Here is a 19,444-nt window from a genome sequence, read left to right as displayed (position 1 = left end):
AATGTTGGTGGGGAACTGGGTTGCCAATCGAGCAGGAATAAAAACACTGAAATCAAACTCAGGGTTTTCCTACCTCATGTTCAAATTTGGAAAATTCTTTGAGATTCAGGGTATAAGGTGAAGCCCAAACCCAAGATCATTTAACATGATCAATCTTTCCTCCAAAACAACATTCTCTTTGCCCACCTACCCCTAAATAGACATCACACATGAGATCCAGGCAATCTTTTTAATGTAGAACAGGCTTGGGCAGTAGGGGAGGGGCTATTCCATTGTGCACATGATCTGAGTAGGAGGAATTCCCAAAATAAGCTACTACCCCTCCCCTCCCCTTCCCCTTCCTTTTCCTCCCTCTCCATGGGGTGGTGCATTGAAGGCATCAGTTGGAGCGACCTAGGTCTCTGGTTCCCCCAGTAGCCTCTCAGTCGCAGCATGGATGTCTCCGCCTGTGGCTATCAGGGCCTGCAGGTTGGCATCATGATTAGCGAAGCCCATGGCCTTCAGATGCTCCAGTTCTTGCTGGTAGTGGCCTTCAGCGAGGGGGGGTGAGGACAGTGAGGATTGGCTAGACTGGGAGCAGGCATTGGCCAGTGCATGGAGGAGCTGAAGAACGGCCAAGGTGGGCTGCTCAAGGTCTGCTCTGAGATCCTGTCCTCCACCCCTAGTGTCAGGGGCTCTTGTAGCCCTATGTGGTCTAGTTGGGCCCCATAGACAAGGCCCCAGCCCAGGCACTTCCCTGGACAGTACCTGCAGGCCCTTTTCTATCTGTATCAATGCCTGCAGTGCTCGTGGGTTGGTGAGGATGGGAAGTAGTGGCATACGATGTCGCAGGGGGCTGCCGGTGGCCAACTGGTGTAACAGAGCTGGATGTTGCTGGAGGACATGCAGGGATCTACGCAAAGAAGAGGGTGAGGGTCTCAGCTGACTGGTTAGAGTGGCTTTCCCTATGGGCTGCTGGCCATCCTGGGAGGAAATATCCTGGCCTGAGTGTGAGGCCAGCATACCGGTCCTACACTCTGAACTGGCCTGGTTTGAGGCCATGGCCCTGGCCTGAGCAACTACTCCTGCACTAACCTCCCGTGCCAATGGCCTAGCAGGGGCAGAGGCTGTGGAGATGGCAGCAGTGGTGTCAGTACTTCTGTGAGCTTTGTTCTCCCCTCTGCCAAGCTCTAAACCTGGGTTATTGCCTTTGGAAGCAACCAGTGGAGCCAGAGTGAAGAGCGTGAGCTGCTGGACACCAGAGCAGACCGGGCGCATAGCATTATCACCACCTGGCACTGCCTTCAAGGCCTCTAGCCCCTGCTTTTCTGCTTGCAGGGGCTCCTGCTGCCGGGCTGGGCTCTGCAAGGTTTCCAGAGCCTTAAGGGCTGGCTCGGGTTTCTGCACTGGCCTTGAGGATTCAGGAACATGGCTGGTATTGGCTGATTTCTCACTTGCCAGGCCTTGAACCAGAGGATCTTCTAAGAACTGCAGCACAGGCTGGGGCGCAGCCATTAGAAGTTGAGCCAGTTGGCCAAGGAAGTCAGCCAGGTCAGGCGAGCTCCGGGCAAGCCGGCCCAGCCTGGCTGGCATCCCAGCACTCTCTGAGGTAGAGGGTTCAGAACGATGGGTGCAGTGACCTGTGGGGCCTGGCAGAATTCCAGGACTAGGCAGAGTTCCTTTCAGACGGGTCCTTACCACCAAGTGGACCGCAGTTCCATCAAGGATGCCACGTTGTCTCAGTATGTCTTGATCCCGGAGGATCTTTCCAGTGAAGATGAGCACTAGTCGATCAGTGTCACAGTGAAGGCGTTTGGAGATCTGTTTCTTAAAGTGGCGGACGCTGCTATTTTCTGCCAGCATAAATTCCTGGCAATCTTGTGGGGTTTTCACAGACACTCTGATGACATGTGATGATGGCTCCCGACCAGACACCAGGTGGCTGTCCCCTGCTTCTTCCCTACCCTGTGCCATATTTCCTCAAGAGCAGATGCAGGGTCACCTGAGGACCTGTAGAAGCCTAGATGTGGCACCAAGCACACCGAGGGCCAGGGACCGGTAGGTGTTCAATGACGTCCTCACACCCACGTCCTACGGACGCCACCTCCCAGTGTAGCCCTGCAGCCTCCTGGCTCCCATAGGGGTGACGGATGCCCTTCTCCAGGGTCAGCCTTAAGGGATATGATGTCAGTGATGAGGTCACAGTTGAGATATGAATGGGGGAAGGGCAGAGGTCTCTACCACCAGCTTGAGGTTTATGATTTGGGTTAAATGGCAATAGATAAAAAGTTTAATATTCCTATCTAGAAACATGTTTTGCACCAGCCTATTTCATGGTTGAAATCCATTACCAACCTGAGTTTCATCAGCGAGTACAGATGAGTAGAAATGGCAGCCATAGAACTGTCTTACAAAGTGCTGATTCCAGTCATGCCTGACTTCCATTAAATTGCTGTCTACCGATCATGGCCTCATCAAGACCACAGGCTCCCATTTCTACATAAACAGAATGAAGATATGTGTAATTCACCCCGCCAGTCTCACCAGGGTCTTGAAGGCAGCTTGCGTCTCTGAGGCCCACCTGGCCGAGTAACCCATCTACACGGTTCTAAGAAAGGCAGCTTCCTGTTTCCCAAGAACTTGCAAACAATGTTGCTCCCAGAGAAATAAACTGTAATTCCCACTCTAAAAGGATTAGAGCTGAGACAAGAGAAATTATAAGTAATAGTTTGACTTTAGGTTTTATGATTTAACAATGATTAGATTTAAAGTGTATTTGAAGAGTTTTGTCACATAGAAGGGGACATATTTCAGCTGTAAAAACAGAAAACAGGGACTTTCTCAGACACTGTTTTGACCACTCCAGGTTGTGCTTTGACCACTGGAGGCCCTGGAGTAAAGCCTCTAATTCCTTAATTCCTGCAGGAATTATATATTTTTTTTACTGTGATGATGAATACATCAGCCTGTTTCAGGCTTTTGCCATTATACAAAGGAGTCAGAGCTGCCATCCCAGAGGAATTGCCTTGCACATCTTAGTCCTCAAACCTTTGGAATGTTTGAGCTGGGCAAAATAACCTTTAGATTGGGCTAAAGCAACATGGTATTCCAAACAACTGTTTGCAAAGCTGATAGGACAGCAGACATCCTGAATATAGGACTGAAAATGAAAGACATTCTTTAGAATTAGCACCACGGTGCATAGCTAAGGAATAACTAAGCTGAGATGCACCGGTAGAAATGCCTTCCTCCTTTATTAACACCAATAGAAATCCCTTCTATTCATGGAATTATTCCCCTTTCCTTTTGCATAACTACCCCTTGTCTTCACCTCCTAATGGGAACACCACTTGGGTTTCTGCCTGAATCAGTGCTTACCAAGATTGCAATACTTTCTGATGTCAAATAAATGCTTGTTGCCTCTCACATTGGCCCTTTATTTTTAGGTTATTTTTATTCATGAATATAGAGTAACCATCTATTAGAATCCTTTGCTGTCATGATAAGTAGAATGATATATAACAGTGAATGAACTCAACTCTTCACAAACCTGTTTCCCCAGTAGTTTTCCAGATCCCAGCTACGTTTACCACCAAGACAATTAATGTCAGAATAGAATCTCAAACTTGCCATTCCCCCAGTCCCTTTCTCCCTTCTAATAAGATTATCATTCAACCAGTTGTCCAGGCCCCAAACACAAGCATCATTCTTGATTCCTCTCTTTACAAATCTAATTTATCAGCAAGCATTATGGGCTTTTTCTTCAAAATATATCATGAATCTGATCACCTCAATACTTTCAGTACTGCAGTAGCCTGCTAACTGGTTTTCCTGCTTCCTTTTTGGCCCATTCGAGTCACTATACCTTACAGTTTTGTGCCGATCTCAGCCTATTGATAACCAACATGTGGCTGGTGGCTGGACTGGCTCTGTGGTTCTTATCATTATAAGACACCCTCAGCAATAACCACTAGGAAACTTTGAAAGAGACAAGGCTTATTGCTTACAACTCCTGGAAGTTACACAGCACATTTGGGACCACACAGTGAAGTTGCAGAGAAAGAGAGGGAGATCGCATGCCTGGGGTTCTGCTTTTTTGGGGGTCAAGAGTGGGGGACTAGCATTTCATGGGTTCACACTTAATTGGTGGATTTAAAACATAAGAGCAGGAATTTAAATCTCTGGAAAAGAAAAAACAAGCTGCCCAAATGGTCAGTTTTGAAAATGAGCCATGATCTCTAAAACAAAGGAAATATCAGAGGGGAAGGAGACACCCTGGCTCTTTATCTAGTCCTGTGGCTGGCAATGTAGTGTTTTGTTCTGTTTTGCTGTTTGTTTTTCTGGAGATAGCATTCTTTGAAGGGAATGTCTGGGCAATGAAAGCTTCAGTGCTTAAGTCAGCCACTTGCATTACAAATAAAGAAAAACCACTGTCAAGGCATGCACTACAAGTAGTGAATAAGGTCTTTTAAAAATATGGATCTATTCACCTCACCTCTTTACCTAAAACACCAAAGGTATTCCTATAGTATACTTGAATTAAATCTAAATGCCTACCAAGACTAAACGGCCCGAATAATTTGGCCCATGACTGCCTCCCTGACTCCAACTCCTGAGCATCTGCTCCAGTCACAGCGGACTTCTTGTGTTCCTGGATCACACCAAGCTCCTGCCAGCTTTTTAATTAGTGCCCCTTGTGTCTGGGTACCCCTACTCCTGACGTTCGCTTAGCTAACTTCTTTTATTCATCACCTCTGCTTAAATGCTCTCTTCAGGGATGTTCTTTCTGATTACCAACCAAAATTAGTCCACCTGTGGAACTCTGTCTCCTTACCCTCCTTGCTTTCTTCTTAGCTTCTCTCTTTGCTTGAAATTATATTACTTGGTGTCTGTCCCTCCTCTCTGTTGGCTCCATGAAGGGGGAGCTTTGTGACTAGAACACCTCCTATCTCCAGCACCTAACACAGGACCTGGCCTGTGAGGGTGTTCAATTAATATTAGCTGAATAAATAAATGAATCCTCAAGTCTCCCTGCCCTTAATCTTGCACATCCAATCTTGTCAGAAAGTTTTATAGATTCTATCTCCAAAATATATTTTCAGTTGTCCAATTCTTGCCATATGCCCTTGAGGCGAACTTTAGTTTAAGGGCAACACCTCCTTTTACTAGAATGACTGCAAAGGTCTTATTACTGGGCTTGGCTTCCACCCTTGCCACCTTCTCATTCATGTTCCACATAAAATGAGAGTCAAATCCACGCTCCGTACATGGGCTACAAAACCCCTATCTTGCACTCACCTGTCTGTCCCACCTCGCCTTGAAGCGCTCTCCGTCATTTCTCTCTGCACTCTAGACACAGAGGGGAAGTAGTTTGCTACCCCAAAATATGCTATTTTAGTATATTATTTTAAGCTGGTTACTTTTAAGAAACAAAACTCAGAAAGAACCTTAATTTCTAAAGAAATTAAGACAGAAAAAAACCTGCTTAAAGGAAGGGACCTATCAACTTAGCATAATATAAACTATATGAAGCAAATAGAGAGAAATCAAGCAAAAGTCTGTCAGACTCCACTGTGTGTCCCACTGTTTGGGTGGCCCAGCAAGAATTTGTTTACCCCGTGTTTGCTGTTTCTCATCTACCTGTGAATTGTCTCCTTTCCCTTTGAAATCCCAGAACCCTGCCTCCCTCTAAAGAGCCCAAAATGACATATTAGCCCCAACTGCCTGATACGTCCTTGGGTCCCATGGTCTTAGGAAACCCTCATACATACATATGTGATAAAGTTGGTCATTACCTCCTGTTAATCTGCCTCATGTTAATGTATTAGTCCAGCCAGAAGAATTTAGAAGGGTAGAAGTTATTTTTCCTCCCCCACAACACACAAGCCTTCTTTCTATTTTCTCTTTTTCTTCCAATGTATCAAACTCTATCCAAACTTGAGGTCCTTTTTTATACTTCCCCATCTGTTTCAAACAATTTTCTGCCAGCTCTTTGAGTGTCTGGCTTCCTCTCACCCTTCGAGTTTTGGCATAAATACTCCCTCCAGAGAGATACACTCTGATCACCCCTCTACAAATATGTTCTTGCTCCCATTATATACACTAGCAAGTTACCTCATTTCCTGCATGAAATGCATTATAATTCAATATTTATTTTTAAAGACAGTGATATTGAATAGAGATTGAGTGTGATCTCTAAAAACACTGGTTCAAATTCCAGTTCTCATTCCACCATTTACTAACTGTGCTTTTGCCATTATAAAATGGGGTAAGAGCCACCGTCCCAGGAGAATTGCCTAAAACTAGACACTTAACATTCTTGTGCCTTAGTTTACTCATTTGTAAAATTGTTTTAAAAACAGTACCTACCTTACAGGGTTGTCTTGAGTACTAAGTGAGTTAGTACGCATAAGCTTATAGAACAGTGTCTAGCTTTTGATAACTGTTCTGTTAGCTATTACTTCTATTTTTTTTTTATTTTAGCTGAGCCATCCTGCCACCTATTGGCAGCTCAGTGGCAGATCAGCTTGGGCCAGAAATTGAACCAGTGACCCTGTTGCTCAGAGCTGGCACTTTTGAGCGAGCTCTTAACAAACTGAACCACTCGGCTGGCCTTACTTCTATTTCTTATTTGTTTGATTCTGTTGTCTCCACTATATTGTAAGCTCCTTAGAGCAGGAACCATATCTATCTTGTTCACCATTGTATTCCTAGCACCAAACACAGTTTCTGAGTTTCTGACATGTAGTAAGTGATCAAGAAATATTTACTGAACTAATGAGTTGCAAAAGGCCATTTTAATAAGTTGGGGAAAAGCTTACTGCCATATTATCAAGTTAAAAAACCAAGAAATAAAACACTATGTACGATATAGTCACAGTTTTGTAAAATGTGTGAAAGGACACCATCAGGGTATTAGTAGTGTTATCTGGGTAGTGGGATTATTGCTGGGGATTTTTGTATTCTTATCACTCTTAACTAAATATTTTTTAAAATATTAAAACTTTTAAACTGAGAAAACAAGTCAAATTATGCTTTTAGAAAAGAGGTTTAACTGTTAGAAGAGTGGAGGCTTTATGACTATTTATCAAGGAGGCATATGTTTGCTGTATGAGAAACAGTGAAAATTCTCTTTGAAATAAGAATTCATAACGTAACTAGTAACAACAGTTTCACCACAGTAATGTCCATTCTGGAAATACAGTGGAAAAAAAATTCATTCAAAATAACCAAAAAAATGTAATGTTTAAGAAAAGCTAAATGTATAAAAGTTATATAAACTTTTATAAACTACAGTTCTTTATAAACAAATAAAACTTGAATGGAAACATTCCTTATTCTAAAAGAAAAGATCACCTCTTATGCATTTCTCAATTTTCCTCTAATTTATAAACATAATGGAAAGCCAATCAAAATGGCATTTGTTCTCTTCTGAAATTTTACATCTACTGTAAGGGTATTCATAAATAGATAAGGGGATTTTGCAAAGGAATAATGATGAGTCAAGCATTGATCTTTTTGTCTTTTTGTCATTAAATATTTCAAAGTTAAAATAATTAAAGAAGTATGGTATTAGTGTGTATATATATGTATATATATACATATATATACAAATGTAGAATATGATAATGTATTTCAATCCAGTGAAGATATTTTCAAGAGTCAGAAGTGCAAAAATTACCATACCACAATTTCTGCCCCTTTCACTTTGTATGGGTAAGAATCAAAGCAATAACTTGATTTAGTACAGTAGTTAAGAGTGTAGACTCTGGAAATAGATTGTCTAATTTCAAATCTTGGCTGTATTATGCAGAAGCTGTGTAAGTTTAAGCAATGTACTTCCCCTCTCCTTAAGCTTAAGTTTTTCTCATTTGAAAAATAAGGATAATAATATGACCTGCATTAAAGAACTGCTGTGTGCATTCAGATGTAAAGAACTTGGAACAGGGCCTGGCATACAGGAAAACCTCAGAAAGTGTTAACTTCTATAGTCCACCCATTCAACCCTCTAGTGTGGGAACCCCAAGGTTCAGATATTTGTCTTGGAGCACTGACAGCGTGAGAATCAGAGCCGGGACTGCAAATGGGCCAAATCGGGAAACCTGCCCTTTCAGTAACATCAGCCTGCAGGAATCTCCTCTTCACCAAACCCCAACAGTCTTTATTTGCCCCAAGCACAAGCTCTGGTCTGGCCATATCACCGATTTGATTCATATCTTACCTAGCCTCCTCAACCACTTTCTTTTAGTCCCTCATTTTCTCACTCCTCATTTGACATTGATTCAATCATTTACTGAGTGCTCTCCATGTGCCAGGCCCTATTTAGCTGCTAGGTAGAGGATAGTGACTGTCCCTGACCCAGGAACCTGTTTCTCCTGGAAGTTCACCACCTTCATTGTGGAGCTGGGCACAGAGCTGATGAGTTCAGGCACTGATGAGGCTACAGCAAGGATTCTAAATACCCCATCAGCTGTAGGGGTCTCTCAAGAGGACATGGACAGAAGAGAGTCCATTAAATGAACACTACCCTCCTTAGCCAAGACTTTTAGACCCAGATTCCCACCCGCTGTCTGCCCCGGTGAGTTGCTTTCCTTCAGATGGGCCTTCATGCTTCCCTTGCCCATAAGAAAGATGAAAGCAGCAGCATTCCTTTCCCTGGGTTGTTTTTTCTCAGACCTACCTGGTCTTTCCAGGATGGAAATTAGAGATTGTATTATACACATACATCTTCCTCAGTCAGAGGCAGCTTCAGAATACTTGCCTTGCTAGTTACAGGAAACAGAGGCAAGAGTTTCCTTTGTTTCCCCAGCAGCACCATAAACAGCAATTCCTTTGACCTGGACAAGAACTGCCCCGCTGATGGGGAGCAAAGCTGGAGGAGTGGGGAGCTGGAGCTGGGAAGGGCATTTGAAATCTCAGGCCCCACCTAGAAGTTGAAACCTCAAGCAGTGGGAGAAAGTTGTCCCCCAAAGCTCGTTTTATCTCTCAACCACTTACTGGAATCTAAAAGGTAAAGACAGGTTGGTCCAAGTGTCCTGGGTTCCAGGCAGAGGTTCTGCTTCTCCCAGTTCCTGAAAGGACCCCAACACTGCATCTCAGACATTTAAATATGAACCACGGCCACTCTTACCACAGTGGTATCCTCTATCAAAGACACTTTTCTTTCCTTGACAGGAATATAGCATTAATGTTGTTGTTGTTTTTTAATGTTTACACTCCCATTGTGTGGGAAAATTATAACAGACTGTGTTGTATGTGTATGCTTATGTGGACATAGGATGTGCCCACAGGTATATTTACCTGTGAAGGTATATTTACCTGTGAATATGCACTACGTATTGGTACATTTCTCCATAGTGTGCATACCTGTGTGAGCCCACGGGCACATTTACGTGTACATGGACTGGAAGCCATCGTTTACTTGCTTGATTTATGAATTGTAACACTTTCACCCTAGAAGTTCATGGGTAATGGGAAGAGGCCCTGAGCGCAAACTAGAATTTAATCTGAGATGTCAAGAGCACTTCCTGTGTTTGACATACATCCTACCTCAGTGCCTTTGTACTTGGGGTACTCGTCCGTCCCCTCTCAAATCTTCATTCTTACTTTTAATATCATAGCTTGGAGTGAATCTCAAAGCAGCCTTCCATGTCTCCCCAGACTAGATCAAACCCTTGCTATGCTATTTCACACTCCTCTTCTTTTTCTTCATAACATTTATCCTAGTTTGTAATTACATAGGAGCACTCTTTAAATACTCACAGAATAAACAGTACCTGCTACCAGATGATAATCTCATGAGGGCAGGGTCATGTCTCTTTTACTCACACTGAATTCCTAATGCTGAATGCTGAACACAGGGCAGGTACTCCATTTCTGAGCTAGGAGTTGCAAGAAAGACAAAATCCAAGACAAGCAGTTTGTGGCAATTAAAATAACTCTCTAAATCTGGCTACTAAGGACAGTAACTTGGTAAACGGTGGTAAAATTAGGGAATCTTAGAATTTAGCCTGAATCATGCTCTATATCTATCCACTCAGGGATCAGCATCAAATCCAGAAAATGAGAGTCACCTGTGGGATAGTCTTCGGGGACAATAAAAATAAGACTATAATGCTAAGTAAAATAACTCAGACACAAAAAGTAGAGAGCTATATGACGTCACTGATATGTGGTATATAAAACTGAAAACAACAAAAGAACAAGGAAAACAAAGGAAGAAACAAAAACTCATAGACACAGATGATAGTTTAGTGGTTGCCAGAGGGTAATGGGGAAGTGGTAGATGAGGGTAAAGGGGGTCAAATATACGGTAATGGAAAGAGAACTGACTCTGGGTGGTGAACACACAATGGGGTATATAGAGGATATAGGGCAGAATGGTGCACCTGAAATCTATGTAATTTTACTAACAATTGTCACCCCAATAAACTTTAATAAAAATAAAAAAAGAAAAAGAAACTGTGCCCACTTGCACTTTTCATTCAGGCTGCTGAGCAGAGTACATAGTGGCAGTTCCTACAGAACACAAAATCTGGGGGACGTCTGAAAGCACATCAAGAAGCTGCCTCAGTCCACCTTCCTTTGTTCTCCACGCCTCTTCATCTTCTAACTTCAAACCTTTTCTTTTCCCCTCAAGCCCTCCCATTCATGCACTGATAGATCTTATCACCACTCCTTTTCCCATATGTTCCCCTTTCTCACAGCCCACAAAGAATCAGACTCAGAAGCAACTGGCACTGGAGATTGGATGTAATTGCATCTCAAGACAGGCATATGCAGATCTCAGACTGGCGTCCCATGATGACACAGGGGCAGGGGTAGTTGGGTCACTCACAGCACCCCACCCTCTTTCTGGCTCTCATTCTTTCTCATTGACTATGGCACAACACTGTCTCCACCGTAAAGGGCATAATAGTAAATTTGGTTCATAGTGTGGCTGCATTCAAGAATAGGGGAGCTGGGCAATGGGATATGGGGGGAAAAGCACAGAGGAAAAGATATGGTCTGAAAAACTTGGGCACCTACGACTGCCTCAGCCTCTCCACTGCAGCATCCACATCGCCCCCTGTGGCAATGAGGGCCTGGAGATTGGCTTCAGGGTTCAAAAATCCCATGGCCCGCAGCCGTTCTAGCTGCACCTGGAAGTGTGTCTCAGGCTGCTGGGAGTTGGCACTAGCTAGGGCTTGCAGTATCTGGAGGAAGGGAGTGGAATGGAGGCCGAATTCCACAGAGCCCTGTGCTGCGGAAACCGCAGGAGCTGGGGCTGGGGGAAGATCCTCAGGTGCAAGGGCATCCTCTCTAGGCTCTGTACCTCCTGCCGTATTTCCAAATCCTACTAGGCAAGGCGTGGGCCAGAGCAGGAGATGGGGTGCTTCAGTAGCCAGGACCTGCAGACCTTGCTCTATCTGCAGTAGAGCACGCAGGGCACGAGGGTTTGCCATGGCTGCCTGAAGGTACAGCAGCAGTGGCAGCTGCCGGTGCGTCTCATCCTGCAACTGTGGGGCCTGATTCATGCTGGCTGGTCTCAGGGGTCTTGGGTAAGCTAACGGTGGCAGCCAGGCATGCTCAGAAATCCCAGGGGTAGCCACCATCGGGGATGGTGGTGAAGAAACAAATGGGGTCCTGGCAGCACTTCCCAGCCCCAAGACAAGATCAGGCATGCTGGTGCTGTGACCAGTGAAGCCATTCCCTGTCATACTCTTTTGGCCTCCATTTTGTCCAGTACTGTTCTCTGTGGGGTATTTCAGCAACCCTGGGCAGGGAGGTATTCCTTTGATTGCTACTGATCCCTCAGATTTCTGGGATGAGGGTGAAGTTGGGGGCACTTGGTTTCCTGGTGGATGTGCTTCTTGGCTTGGGCTGAGGGTGGAAGCAGTCCCCTGCAAGTAGGTTTCCAGGGACTGGGGAGTCTCATGTAATTGGAGATAGTCATAGAGCCTTATATTACCCAGAATGTTGGCAACCCTATTTCTAATTTCTGATACATCTTGCTCCCCAGGTTGTCTGCCTTGCCTGCCACCTGAGCCTCCACATGGGGAAGCCCAGGGGTTGGGAAGAGGGTCACAATTCTCCGTCCTTGAAGGTTGGCTGCTGTTGGTGGTAGCATTAGCAGTAGTGGTAGCAGCAAAAGGATTGCCACCAAACTGCTCCTGTACTGCATTAAGCATTGGGTCCATAATATCTGTGTACATGGTCCGAAGCACATTGTAGCCACCTGGGATACTCTCCAAGTTACTGAGTGCCCGGTCTTGGCTACGCATCATCTCTTGCATCATGGCAGGGTTGCGTAGAAACTCCAGTGTCTGCCGCATGATTTCAGGGTTGTTGAGAATATGCCCAATCTCAGGGTTGTGCTGGATCAGCTGCTGTATATGGGGGTTGTCAAGAACCAGCTGGTGTACCAGGCCTGTGTTGGACAGCAGGCCTTGGATGAAGAGGTCATCAACAATCTGAGCCAAAAACTCAGGCACAGATGCATGCTGCCACATCAGTGAGCTTGGCTGGTCAGAGAAACTACCAGAGGTCAGACCCAGCCCACTGAGGCCTGTGAGGACACCTAAGCTAAAGGTGGGTGGCCCATCTGCTGGATAAACAGAGCTTGGCTGAGGGAGAACTCCAGGGCTTGGGGCTGGGGTCGGAGCTGAAGCAGCTGGGCACTCAGTGCCCGTGGTACGACGCTGCATCTTGATGACCAAGTGAACAGTGAGGCCATCTCGCACTCCACACTGTGCCAATGAGTCAGGGTCTTTGAGGATTTTGCCAGCAAAGATTAGGACCAGCTGATCAGGGTGAGCCTTAAAACGCTGAGATACCTCTTCCTTCAGCTGCTGGATGGTGCAAGTGTCTGTAACTGAGAAATCTTCTTTGTCCTTGGGCGTCTTCACTGTCACCTTGATGAAGTGGGGATCCTGGACTAGTGTTGGGCTGCCCTGTGGCAGGGCCTGTCCACTTTTGGCCATGGTGGGCAGCAGGAGGCCCAGGTCTGTGGGGACACAGCTGGGGGATAGGAATGGGAGACCAAGATCATTCTTTTGGGCAGTGGTGGGAGTAGTAAATGTGAGCAGAAAGAGGGCTTGGGATCTCAAGGTGGGGGAACTGGAGGGCCACATGAAAGGAGCTCTGAGGTTCCTGGGACAGTATGCTTTGGGAGGATTAAGGGTTTGAGAGATGTTGGGGTCAAGAAAAGGAGACCTGTGGCCCTGGGAAAGAGGTCTACAGTTGATGAGTGAAGGGACAATGGCAGGAAGAAGGGCCCAGTTTAGGGAATACACACCAATCAGCTGTGACCCAGTTCTTCCTCTTATACAGGGCTCCAAACCACCCTCATCTTGCTGAACAGCCACCCCTGAAGCTTTCTGAGCTGGAACCCACTCAGAACCCACCTCTGTGACCTCAGCTCTGACATCACTGTCACACACAATGGATTCTTGAGATTTCTCCAAGGTGCTCTGCATCCCTGGGAACATCGTCTCTCCCAACCTTTAACTTTTCTACTTCCATTATCTCAATTGCCTTTTTCACAGTGAGGGACCTTGGATGGCCCTCCTTCTTAGGTCAAGAGTCTTCCTTCCACACACCCTGGTATGTGCTATGTGGAGACTCACTTGGATTAGACAATTAAGAAAGACTCCTTACTCTTTCGTGTCCCCATTAAGACAAATTCAGCTACTCTCCAGTTAACCCTCTTCTTCCTGGCATCTTATGTTCCTGTCTTTTCCCTGATTCAACATTAGCCATGAATTCTTTATATATTTTCAAAGTATTGAATTTATGATGGGCAGGAGACTGCAAACATATGAGAGAGGGGTCAAAGATGACATGGAATTTTTATTTTACTTTTTTAAAAAATGATTATTATCCCCCTGAAGAACTCAAATAATGGATTGGCCATGTATTGAAATAAAACAAAGAAACAGGTTATATAGTTGTTAAACAGAACATTAGGAGTTCAGTTTTACATATATCTGAGATGTCTATTTTATGCTCAAATGGAAATGTAGAAAGGTAATTCAATATCATGAGTCTAGAGTTCATTCACATTGATGAAGTATTTAGAATCGTGAGATTAGTGAGTGCAGGAAAAGGATAAAGGTAAAAAACAGTCATGGGCACTAGAACATTTAGAAGTCTGTAAGATTAGATGAATTCAGCAAAGGATATTTAGAAGAAATAAAATATAAAGTCAAAAAAGCAGAGAGAGAGAGAAGAGCAGATGAAGTATTTCAGAAAGGAGAGAGTAACCAAATATGTCAAATGATGCTGGTAGGTCAGTAGGATAAAGACTGAGAATTGACACTGGATTTGACAGGAGAGAATTGGAACAATGATGAGACCAGGTTTGGAAAAGTGGCAGGGACAGAAAACCTGAATGGAATGGGTTTAAAAGCAAATGGATTGGAAAGAAAGTGAATCCAATGAGAGTATTTTAAATGAGAAAAAAAAAAGATAGTGGCTATATGAGAATGTGGAGATAAAACCTTTTTTGTTTTGTTTTTTTTCTTAAGATGAGAATGTTAAATTATATTTTTATTCTGATAGGAACAATCCAATAGGAGAGAAAAATGATGCAGGAGAAAGATAAAAAATTGTCAGATTAAATTACTGAGTAGATAGATTAGGGAAAAGCTTGATTTAGGATCATGGCCAGTTTATTCACTACAATAGGTTGGAAGGCAGTGTGTATAGGTACAGATGCAAGTTAATTGGTGGATTTAGTGATGGACACAGGTATAAGTCACTTCTGATCACTTTTTTCTTCTTGTTGAAATAAAACATCAATGTGGTTGAGAGTAGAAAATAAGATGGTGAAGGTTTGAGAAGAGCAGAAAAGGTATGAAATGATCATCTCAATGAATAAGTTAGTGAATTGACTAGAGCATTGGATCTCCAAGTGTGGTCTCCAGACCAACAGCACCAGCAAAATACAAACTCTGGGGCTCCTACTGAGTGAAAAACTCTTGGAATAACGCTCAGAAATCTGTGTTGTGACAAACTCTCCAGGAAATTCTGATGCAGATTCTGGTGAAAATTATTGGCATAGGGAAATGTAGTAAGATTACTACTAGACCAGTTAAGGCTTTTGGTGATCAATTTAGAAAGGACTAGTCAGCATAGTTGTCTGCTTTTCTCTGCCTACACAGAGACTGGGCAGAGTTGGATATGCCCTGGTAAGTTTGCTAGGTATTATGCCAGAATTATTATACTGATAGATCATAAAGTAGTGTTGAAGCTAGAGAATTGTAGTCAGGAAGCAAAAGAAGGCACAAGGAGGACACCAATCCCACTTCTAAGTCCACCAGGAATGAAAGAAGCAGCGAGCACTGCTGGAGAAGCAGTAACCTCAGTGGACAGCCAGATTTCAGTTACAGAAGGAAGGTAAGGGAACATTTTGAAAGTTGTGGATATAAGGGTTTTGCTGTTGCTAAACTATGAGTTCTAAATGGTAGGGTGGAAAGGTTTGGAGAATCGATGATGCATGGAACACTGAGTCAGATGAGAGATTGTCGAGCACATTGGGATAATTAGAAAGATAACCTGGAGAGCTTGGGTTGTTTATGTAAACTGAGGCAACCAAGGCCTAAGGCTTAATTAGATTAATAGATTTGTCTTATTGGGGAGGTAAAAAATCAGTTTTAGTATCATTTCTTTCTTGAGATGTATCTTTCTAGTAGACTGCTGTGGTGGAGTGGAAGTCTTTGGCAGTATGTTTGCTAGACACAGTCAGAGTTTTGTGGACCTGTCCTTCACTCTTGCCAAGAGTGAAGGTTCTGTCAAGTTTGGAGGATGGATGACCTGTGAGGAGCACACACAACTCTGTGGGTCCCGTTTGCAGCCCAGAGCCTGAACACTTCTCACCACCTCCTCTGCTGCCACCCTAGTCCCAGACACTACCATCTTCTACCTGCTCTATCACAAAAATGCCTACCGGTGCTACTGCTTCCAACGTTTTCATTTACCACAGTATTCCCCGCTCAGAAGCCAGCCTGATAAATCGAATCACTCCACTCCTTTGCCCAAAATCCAGCAAGTGATTTTCATAGTAAAATCCAAAGTGCTCACTAGGCCTACAAGGTGCTGCATGATTCCCCGATGTCCAATTTTGCCCCCATTTTCCTGTTCACTCAATTCCAGCTACATCATCTCCTTGTTATGTTTCAGATACAAGAATCCTCCTACCTTAGGGCTTTTACATTTTTTATGCAGCCCTCTCTGCCTGGAACATACTTCTCCCAGGAAATTGCATGTTCACCTCTCCCAGTTCCTTCTACTTTCTGCTCAACTGCCACCTTTTCAGAGAGGCCTTTTCTGACTATCCCCTACTTAGAACAGCTTAGCCTGCTTCAATTTTCTCCATAGCACGTATCACCAAACATGTCTATAAGTTAAATACTGCTTGCGTCCCCCAGAAAAAATGTAAACTCCACAAGTAGTCTTTGTTTTATCACTACTATTTCTTCAATGCCTGAACTATTTGATTTATTAAATTATGGCAAGAGCTTATTAAAGTATTTAATAATTGAGTAGTCAAACCACAATTGTTTTCAGTTGAACCACAATTGTTTTCATACCAATTGGGTGAAATACTCTTGGTGAGGCAGGAAGAGGAGGAAGGGGACATTGGCTAACTGTAGAAAACATGAACTATACACATTAGCTATGCTGAAGAATGACGTTGTTGGAAGATGTTGTGCCCCACGGAGGCCTGTTTTGTGTGTGTGTGTGTGTGTGGCTAGAATATGAGTGAAGGTGGCAGCAGCTGTATTCTCTGTGCTAATAACAGTCCAGCAAAGCCCTATGATTGCAAAATGGCAATTAGTAGGAGACTCCTATGGGGATACACATTAAGACCTGACTTAAATGTGGATTTTTCCTACTCTGGCCCACTAGGTTTTTCTTCCTCCACTTTCAAACTTGAAACAATTTGGATTTGAGATATCAAGGAAGTCTTTATGACCAAGTAGTGTCTGAGTTTATCTGTAGTATTTTTCCCTTTTGTATGCTTTGTCCTCCTTACATGGGGGTCTTTTTATGTGTCTCTCTAGGTATGTGTGTATATCTGTGTATACACAGGGGTGTGTATATCTGTTGACTTTATGTGCCTATATATGTGAATCTTCAGCTCTGTGAACTTGTGTGTGTGTACATACATATGCATGTTCTTGGGTATGTGAATGTGGTATGATGTCTGTGCTTGTGGTTCTATGTGTGCAATGATGATTCCCTATATTAACATACGCACGTGGTGTGTGTGTGTGTGTGTGTGTGTGTGTGCGCGTGTGTGTGTGTACATGTATATGTGTTCATGTATATAGGTAGGTGAGACAGGGATATCACACACAGATAGTTGCCCTTTTTGTGTGTGAAAGAAACAAAGCCAAACCTCAGATGGGGGCAAGTGGGTGTAGCCATTTTATTGACAGGTCTTCCAGCCTCAACCAATGGTCCATTGTTCAGTAGAGAAAGCATTGGTTGGTTTCTTCTGCTCCAAGACTTCTCCTGGCTGGAAGCATCAGAAGAGGAGGAAAAAGCAGATAAGGTGGTCAAATGGGTCAGCATGAAGATAACAAGCAAATAGGCAGGCGTGGTGGTTAGAAACCCTGGGATCTCTTGAGCTTGCGAATAGCAGCACTGGTGTCCCCCTCAGTGGCAATGAGTGCCTCCAGATTGGCATGGTGGTTTTCAAATCCTATGGCCTGAAGATACTCCATTTGCTTGCTGAAACGAAGCTCAGGGGCTTGTGGAAGGTGGGAAGGATCTCCAGCGAGAGATTGTAGCTTCTGTAGGACTGCCCCAGATTTGTGGCAGCACTCAGGCCCTTTGGGCTCAGCCATATCTGGCACATCCCAGGCCCAAGGATCTGTCTCAGGGTAGCTGCAGCTGGGGGCAGGAAGCCAGCCCAGGCCCCAGAGGTAAGGTGCAACCCAGGGCAGAAGAACAGGCGCCTCGGTGGCCAGTAGCTGCAGACTCTGCTCAATCTTCAGCATTGCTTGCGATGCCTTAGGGTTGGCGAGGGCTGTAAGTATGTCAGAAAGCTGTGTCTGCTGCAGGAAGGTGGGTAGCTGCTGCCTCCACTGTTCACTCAGCCGGGACATACTCATGAATGACATCATCTGGACTGCCAGGTAGGGGTTGTTCAAAAGCAACTGCATCATGCTTCCTGTGATCTGGGAGCTGGTCTGCTCATCCTCCAAACTCTGGTCAGATCTATCTAGAGAAATGGTGTCATCTTTGTCTTCTGCCTGGGGCTGCTGGGTGATCTCTATGCTAGGTAAGGCGGGTACCCCAGCTGGCTGCTGAACGGCACAGGTATGACTCTGGCCCTTGCTGGAATTGGTGGCAGCATTGGCCCTAGAAGTATGATTCACCTTGTTGGGAGTAGCACTGTCTGAAGTAATTGAAGATAAACCACAAGAACGAGTATAGATGACTTGGGTTTTAGGGAGCTTGTCCTGCCTTTCCTGGGGTGATGGTGGAGACGGGGATGAAGACTGGACTTGTTCCAGCACTTGTCCTCCCAGGAGAGTTGTGAAAATGTTACCCTTAAAGGGATCTTGTGAGCTGTTGGGCATTTGGTCATTGGAATCAGCATGGCTCTGACCCAAGGTACTGGACCTGCCTGGGACTGTCTCTCCATCCAGCTGTGATGGTGGGTTCAGTGGATGCTCAAGGTTCTGTGCAGGTTGCTGGATCTGCATGATCTCTTGAATCACGGCAAGATTCCTGGCCAGCTCCAAAATCTGCCTTAGGGTCTCAGAATTGTTAAGGATGTGTGAGACTTCTGGGTTCTGCTGCATCAATTGTTGCATGTCTGGGTGCTCTGAGATGAGCTGTATCATGAGATCTGTGTTGGACAGAAGCCGCTGGATGCTAGGATTCTCCAGGACCTGTGCTGTGTTCTCTGGACTTCCCACTTCCAGGTGCTGGGTATGCACCTGAGATGCATCAGGCTCCACAGAGGGGGCTGATTCCACTGGGGTGTGACTCACACCAGCAGGGTGGTATACCCCACTGCTATTTCCTCTGCTGTTTCTGTCTAGGTAGCAGGGCTCGTTGGTCAGCAGGCTCCGGGAGGAATGGGCCAGTGATCTGGATCCTTGTTTAGATTTGATGACCAAGTGGATGGTGTGGCCATCTAGGATGCCCCTTTGACTCAGTGTGTCATGGTCTTTGAGAAGACGGCCCATGAAGACCAGCACTAATTGGTCCATTTGGCATTTAAAGTAAGCCGATAGCTTCTCCTTAAACTGCCTTACCAAGGTATCTTCAGCTACCATAAAGTCTTTCTGCTTGCCTGGTGTCTTCACTATCACTCGAATGACACTTAGAGAGATATTCTTGCCTGCAGGCAGAACTGAAGGACACCCAGCCGGAGCCATCCTGGGTGTTTGAGAGAAGATATGTGGCATGGACCTTCGTGGGCGGTCGGATGGGGAGCAGGTCAAAGCAGGGGCAGGAAGGGTGA

At 44.8% G+C, this 19,444-nt stretch overlaps 3 protein-coding genes across 3 annotated transcripts; all 3 read right to left on the bottom strand.

Moving 5' to 3' along the window:
- Positions 1 to 393: 393 nt before the first annotated feature.
- On the bottom strand, positions 394 to 1,953 carry LOC109396500 (ubiquilin-3-like). Its single transcript, XM_019668360.1, has one exon. The coding sequence runs from the start codon at positions 1,951 to 1,953 to the stop codon at positions 394 to 396; it is 1,560 nt and encodes a 519-aa protein (XP_019523905.1).
- Positions 1,954 to 11,003: 9,050 nt separating this feature from the next.
- Positions 11,004 to 12,941, bottom strand: UBQLN3 (ubiquilin 3). The gene has a single exon (XM_019668404.1). The coding sequence runs from the start codon at positions 12,939 to 12,941 to the stop codon at positions 11,004 to 11,006; it is 1,938 nt and encodes a 645-aa protein (XP_019523949.1).
- Positions 12,942 to 17,570: 4,629 nt separating this feature from the next.
- On the bottom strand, positions 17,571 to 19,388 carry UBQLNL (ubiquilin like). Its single transcript, XM_019668359.1, has one exon. The coding sequence runs from the start codon at positions 19,386 to 19,388 to the stop codon at positions 17,571 to 17,573; it is 1,818 nt and encodes a 605-aa protein (XP_019523904.1).
- Between the last annotated feature and the right edge of the window lie 56 nt (positions 19,389 to 19,444).

Source organism: Hipposideros armiger, unplaced genomic scaffold, assembly GCF_001890085.2.
Source record: "Hipposideros armiger isolate ML-2016 unplaced genomic scaffold, ASM189008v1 scaffold_525, whole genome shotgun sequence".
Taxonomy (NCBI): Eukaryota; Metazoa; Chordata; class Mammalia; order Chiroptera; family Hipposideridae; genus Hipposideros; species Hipposideros armiger.
The sequence above is the reverse complement of the archived record's forward strand: the minus strand, read 5'-3'. Positions and strand labels throughout refer to the sequence as shown.